We start from the raw sequence: 6,675 nt of genomic DNA on the forward strand, positions 1-6,675 counted from the left end.
AAAAAAAGAGTCTCACAGACTTTCCTTGCTTGTGCTGTCTTTGAACCGTGATCCTCAGATGTGAACCTCCTGAGTAGCTAGGATTATAGGTGTGAGCCACTGGGCCCGGCTTGTGAGACTCTTTATCTCCAATTAACTACCCCAAAACTGGAAGTGACACTGTGGCCCAAAGTGGTAGAGCACTAGCTTTGAACAAAAAAGCTTAGAGACAGTTCCCAAACCCTGAGTTCAAGCCCTAGGAATGACATGCACATGTGCGTGCATGAACACACACACACATGTACATAGTGAAGCTGGCCACTTGTGCCTCATGACTGTAATCCTGGCTACTTAGGAGCCTGTGATCTGAGGATCACTGTTCAAAACCAGCCTTCCAGCAAAGTCCTTGAAGCACTTATCTCCAATTTTAACTAGCAAAAGCCAAAAGTGAAGCTGTGGCTCAAGTGGTAGAGTGCCAGCCTTGAGCCAAAAAGCCAAAGAAAATCTTGAGGCCTTGAGTTCAAGCCTAGTACTAGCACAAACAAACCAAAAGACCTATATGTTTTGTAGTACTGAGGGTGACCCAGAGCCTTATGCATGCTGGGAAGAGTTTCTAGAAATACATGGCTCAGGAGCATGATCAGAAGGTAGCCTGCACAGCCTCTAGTCAGCAGGGAGCCAAGTCTTGAATCACAGCCCAGAGGCAAGGAGGATCCATGACCTAATGCTCCCAGGTGAGGCAGCCAGTGCTTTCCCTCAGTAAGTTCATTCTCCCTATCTGGGCCCCCCTCCAAGAGGCTTCATGAGATCATCATCCCTGAGTGCCCAGAGCTACTCCACAGAGCATGACTTTCAGGTGAGGGACATATGATAGGCGATCAAGTCTCCAGAGTCCAATGTGTGATCACCATCTCATAGCTTAGGCTTGGTCATGAAAGTAATGGCAGAGAACATATGAACAGGACTAGGCCTCAAATTGGCCAGTTGGACCAGCCTTTGTCTTTGAAAGGAGAACCTGTGGCCAGAGCTGGGTGTGTCTGACAGAATCAGGAGATGGGGGGAGGGGGGGTAGGAGGGAGAGGGAGGCCTCCATGTGCCCATAAAGGCTCCACTCTTTTCTCCAGTTCCTACCAGAACCTCAGACACCAAAGTGCTGGATTTGCCTTATCTGGACTGTTGCTCTGAAGCTGTAATCCACTGTGGGTTTATTGGACTTGGTTACAGCTCCGTGCATTTCTAAGGCACCAGGTTCACTGTCAGTGCTGCAAAAACTCCACCAATGTGCTTAATGGACACCCTAGGAGTAGCTGGTGCTTACTGATCACAACTGAGCCTGAGCCTCTTAGAAGCTTACTTTGGTCACACCCTCAATTTTCCTTTTTTTTTTTTGGTCGGTTGTGGGGCTTGAACTCTGGGCCTGGGAGCTGTCCTTCAGCTCTTCAGCTCAAGGCCAGCGCTCTACCACTTGAGCCACAGCACCACTTCCGGTTTTCTAGTGGTTTATTGGAGGTAACAGTCTCATGGACTTTCCTACCCAGGATGGCCTTGAACTGTGATCCTCAGGCACTGGTGGCTCACGCCTGTAATCCTGACTACTCAGGAGGCTGAGATCTGAGGATCACGGTTCAAAGCCAGCCTGGGTAGGAAAGTCCATGAGACTGTTATCTCCAATAAACCACTAGAAAACCAGAAGTGCCACTGTGGCTCAAGTGGTAGAGCACTCACCTTGAGCTGAAGAGCTGAAGGACAGCGCCCAGGCCCACAGTTCAAGCCCTACAACCGACAAAAAATAGTAATTTTACAAGGGGGCTGGGAAGGTGGCTCAGTGACAGAGTGCTTGCCTTGCATGCATGAGGACCTGGGTTCAATTCCTCAGTACCATATAAGCAGAAAAAGCTGGAAGTGGTGCTGTGGCTCAAGTGGTAGAGCTCTCATATTAAGCTGAAAAGCTCAGGGCCAGTGCCCAGGCCCAGAGTTCAGGCCCCACAACTGACCAAAAAAAAAGAAAAAAAAATCTCACAAGGAACTGGCACTATCATGCTCGCCTTGAGCTGAAGAGCTGAGGGACAGTGCCCAAGCAAGCCCAGAGTTCAAGCCCTTAGAAGGGACAAAAAAAAAAAAAAGGTTGTAGGAATTTCCTACCTGGGCTACTGGGCTGGGCTAGCTTTGAACTATGATCTACAGATCTCAGCCTCCTAAATAGGATTATAGGCATAAACCATAGACACCCATAACTGTTGCCCTTTTCTTTTTTTTTTTTGGGTCCGGTGGTGGGGCCTGAACTCTGGGCCTAGGCGCTGTCCCTCAGCTCTTCAGCTCAAGGCTAGCGCTCTACCACTTGAGCCACAGCGCCACTTCCGGCTCTTTTTCTTTTTGCTTATGTGGTGCTGAGGAATCGAACCCAGGGCCTCATGCAGGCAAGGCAAGCGCTCTACCACTGAGCCACCTTCCCAGCCCCCCTTTTATTTTCTGAAGATATCCCCACTTTCCACACTTCTGTGACATGTTCTCTGTGATCTGGGCTGTTGAGGTGACAATACTATTTGCTCATGTCTCTGAGTGGCAACCTGAGACAGCTCAGTGGTCGATGGGAATGGAGCCCTGGACATGGGTGGTACCCCCACACTGGTTATGAGGCAGCATAATGACATGTCCCAGGGGAGTGGTGCATATATGTGTCCCTAGGGAAGCTGTCAAGTTCTAGTATGTCTTATTTTATGGGAGATCCATACTCTGTGGTAGTAAGACCGTGTTCCCACACACTAGCATTTATGGGCCAGGAACAGGAAAGCCAGTTCTGCTGTGTTGGGTCTCTGTCATATTCATGAGCCAGCTGTTTTTTTTGGTCGTGGGGTTTGAACTCTGGGCCTGGATGCTGTCCCTCAGCTCTTCAGCTCAAGGCAAGTGTTCTACCACTTGAGCCACAGTGCCACTTCCAGTTGTCTGGTGGTTTATTGGAGGATAGAGTCTCCATGGACTTTCCTGCCAGGCTGGCTTTGAACAGTAGATCCTCAAATCTCAGCCTCCTGAGTAGCTAGGATTACAGGCGAGAGCCACTGGCACCCAGCTCAGCTAATTTTTCTTATATCTCCTCTTTTGTCCTCCTATCCTGCAGGTGCACAGGATCTATCGAGGGGCTGGTGGAAGCTTCCAGAAGGCACAGACAGAGTGGAGCATGGGCACCTGGCGAAATCCACCATCACGGGAGGCCCAATACAACAACTTCTCGGGGAATAGCTTGCCAGAATACCCCACTGTGCCCAACTACCCAGCCAGTGGTAGCCACTGGCCTTAGAAGGAGCTTGCTAGGCCTGTTGCCACCTGCCTCTTCCACCCTGTCCACTTCTGCCACCTGCCCTTGGAAATAGGAGGCCTGAAACGCCATCCCAGTAGGCTGGAACTGTTACCATGCCAGGGCCCAGGGACCTGTGGTCATCTCATTCCTGTGTGTGGACCTGTCACAAGCACTGCTGAATGGTTGTCAGCTTATTGCCCCTGAGAATGTGTGGCCACTCATCATGTGACAGCCACAGCCTTTGTTTCCAGGTCAGGTGAGGCCAACTCACCAGGGCCCAGGAAGAATACCATAGGCTGAATACCCCCATGGGCCTGGGCCTAAGTTCCACATCTCAACCTCCGCCTGCATTACCAGAGCAGGTGCCCTCAATTGGCTTGAAAGGGGTCTGATGGTTAGGTTCTTGGGCCACTGTGACTGCCAGGCCTAGTCCTCCATGTGCCATTCTGGACAGTCCCACACGGATGGTGGGAGGCAAGTTTACTCATCAGCAAGAACACATGTTTCTCCCTGTCTGTCCATCCATCCAGCCTTCCTGGATGGATGGACAGGCATTCTGGAATTCACTGTTCTGCCTGGCTCTGGCAGGTGGCCTTCCTCTCCTCAAATCATAGAGCCCAGGTGAAACCTCCATTTGCATCCCAGAAGCCAGCCCCATCCTTTTGGTGGAGGTATGGTCGTGACTGTGAGGAGAGCCCTGTGTCTGTGAACACTCGTGCTGCCTCTGCCAGCCACCAGCAGTGGCTGGGAACCTGGGGCTTCTGCTTTGACAGGATGGAGGAGCCTTCCTCTGCAAGGAGCAGAGCCTGGCTCTCAGGAGAGACTCAAGGATGGCACACACAAGGGCCAGGGACAGATAGGTGCCTTAGAAAGGAATCTAACAATTGACACTATCTCCCCATTCTCCTGACTCCCTTCCGGAGTTGTATCAGGGGAGAGTGGCCACAGTACCTTTGATCATATTTGGGCCAAAAACTTGAGGCTTCTGTGCCGCTGGCCACGCCTTCATGGCAACAAGATCACTGCCCTCAGCACCTAGTTGCACCCCACCCCTGAGGAAGGGGGTCTTGGACCTTTGCCAAATTGCCCAAGTGCTTCTCCGGCCCCCGTGCACCTGAGCATGGCTCTAAGAGTATGGTGGCAACTCATCAAGCTGCTGGTTCCAGCCCAGGCTTTGGGCTTTCGCTGGTGCCCAGCTAAATCTCCTGCCCATGGAGGCGCCACTTTACACCTGAGGCTGCTTCAGCCTCCTTACTGCACCGGGGCCAGCTGTAGGAGAGCCTTCTGTGTGTACATCCTTACATGTGTATTTTACTACCTGAGAATATTCTGGAAATAAATCCTCTTTCTGCATCAGATAGAGCAAGGGACTGCCTTTATGAAGTGTGAACATGAGTGGATGTGTGATAAGTGAATGTATACAGCCCTGCCCTCCCCTCCATTTTGCTATCAAATTTTCAGAATATGGCCAGGATGACCTGCCCTGCCCCAGACACCCCACAGCTTCCCTCATGCCTGTGTCTGCTGTGGTTTCCCCTGAGGAGCAGCAGAGACGATCAGATGTCAGCAGTCTCCCTCCCTATCATACCTCATCCCCACAAACAGCTGGTCTCTTGAAATTGGGCCATTTTCTTTCTGCTTTATTTGAATACAGTATTGTGGGTAATAGAAAACCAGTGTCATAGTTGGGCACTGGTGGCTCACGCCTGTAATCTTGGCAACTCAGAAGGCTGAGATCTCCGGAGCCAACCAGAGCAGGAAAGTCTAAGACATATTTTGTGTGTTTGTACCAGTCCCAGGCCTTAAACTCAGAGCTCTGAACTGTATTGGTCAAGGCTAGCATGCTACTATTTGAGCCATAGCTTACTTCTTGAGTTTTTGATGGTTAATTGGAGATTAACCATCTCCAGCTTGGGCTGGCTTTGAACCATGATCCTCAGATCTCAGCTTCCTGAGTAGCTAGTATTACAAGCGTAAAGCCACCAGCTGTCAGTGAAATTTATCTCTTAACCACCAAAAAAGGCAGAAGGGGAGGTGTGGCTCAAGTGGTAGAACGTTAGTCTGAGTAAAAAAGCTGAGGGACAATGCCCAGGCTCTGAGTTCAAACCTTAGTACTGACACTAAAAACAGCATCACAATCTTAGAGGACTATTATCAATCATCAAAGCAGCAGGGATAAGAGTGGCGGCAGGAGAGATGCCAATGTGTGTGAGGATGGGGCCTGTTGGTAGCAAAGACTTAGACACTATGAGGAGCTGAAGGGGAAGCCGGTCTGCTGCTCCACTGTGGTTGTGAGAATAAAACGAGACCACAGGTATAGATGATCCCAAAGCAGATGGTACTGGTCATATCAGTTCACAGATTGAAGCCCTGTTCCCCAGGTGTTCCACTGACATGACTTGGCTTGGAAATGAGGTCTTTGTTCATGAAATTAGTTCAGTGGAGATTACTAGGGACATCCAACATGAGATGCGTCCTTACTGAAGACATGTGAGCCAGGCATCAGTGGCTCATGACTGTGTAATCCTACCTACTCAGAAGGCTGATATTTGAGGATCCAGATTTGAAGCTTGCCCAGGCAGGAAAGTCCATGAGACTCCAGTTACAAACACACACACACTCACACAGGAACACAAACACACAAAACCCTTAAGTGGATCTGTGGCTCCAGCAGTAGAGTGCTAGTCCTGAGTGAAAAAATTAAGGGACAGCACCTAGGTTCTGAGTTCAAGCCTCAGTACCAGTACCAAAGGACGGAGAAAGAAGGAGAATGAGGAGGAGATATGTGGATGCAGGTACTCTTGGGATTAAGTCTATGTAGAGATGAAGGCAGAAGTAAGTACCCTGATGCTTACCAGCTACTACTAGAAACTAGGGGCAGCCCTGGGGTAGATTTTCCCAGTCCTCCTCACACCTTGACCTCAAGGTTTTGTTTTGTTTGGTCGGTTGTGGGGCTTAAACTCTGGGCCTGGGCGCTATCCCTGAGCTCTTCAGCTCAAGGCTAGTGCTCTACCACTTGAGTCACAGCTCCACTTCCGGCTTTTTCCATTTTTGTGGTACTGAGGAATCAAACCTGGGCCTCATGCATGCGAGGTAAGCACTCTACCACAGAACCACCTTCCCAGCCCCAAGGTTTTTTCTTTGTTAATTTTTTTTTTTTGTTTTGTTTTTTGGTAAGTTGGGCTTGAGCTCTGGGCCTGGGTGCTGTCCCTCTGCTCTTCGGCTCAAGGCGAGCACTCTACCACTTGAGCCACAGTGCCACTTCTGGTTTTCTAGTAGTTTTTATTGGAGATAAGAGTCTCACGGACGGGCTGGGAAGATGGCTCAGTGGTAGAGCACTTGCCTTGCATGCCTGAGGCCCTGGGTTCGATTCCTCAGCACCACATAAGCAAAAAGAAAAA

General features: G+C 50.1%; 1 protein-coding gene across 3 annotated transcripts in view; it reads left to right on the plus strand.

The window, feature by feature from the left end:
* Scamp4 (secretory carrier membrane protein 4) overlaps window positions 1–4,627 on the plus strand; it is a 34,997-nt gene extending 30,370 nt beyond the window's left edge. For all 3 annotated transcript variants that reach the window (XM_013022928.1, XM_013022930.1, XM_013022929.1), the window contains exon 7: window positions 3,095–4,627. In XM_013022928.1, the coding sequence (XP_012878382.1) occupies window positions 3,095–3,274 (180 nt within the window). In that variant the 3' untranslated portion in view covers window positions 3,275–4,627. The remainder of the gene's footprint in view (window positions 1–3,094) is intronic.
* The last annotated feature ends 2,048 nt before the right edge of the window (window positions 4,628–6,675 follow it).

This window comes from Dipodomys ordii, unplaced genomic scaffold (assembly GCF_000151885.1).
Source record: "Dipodomys ordii isolate 6190 unplaced genomic scaffold, Dord_2.0 Scaffold64, whole genome shotgun sequence".
NCBI lineage: Eukaryota > Metazoa > Chordata > Mammalia > Rodentia > Heteromyidae > Dipodomys > Dipodomys ordii.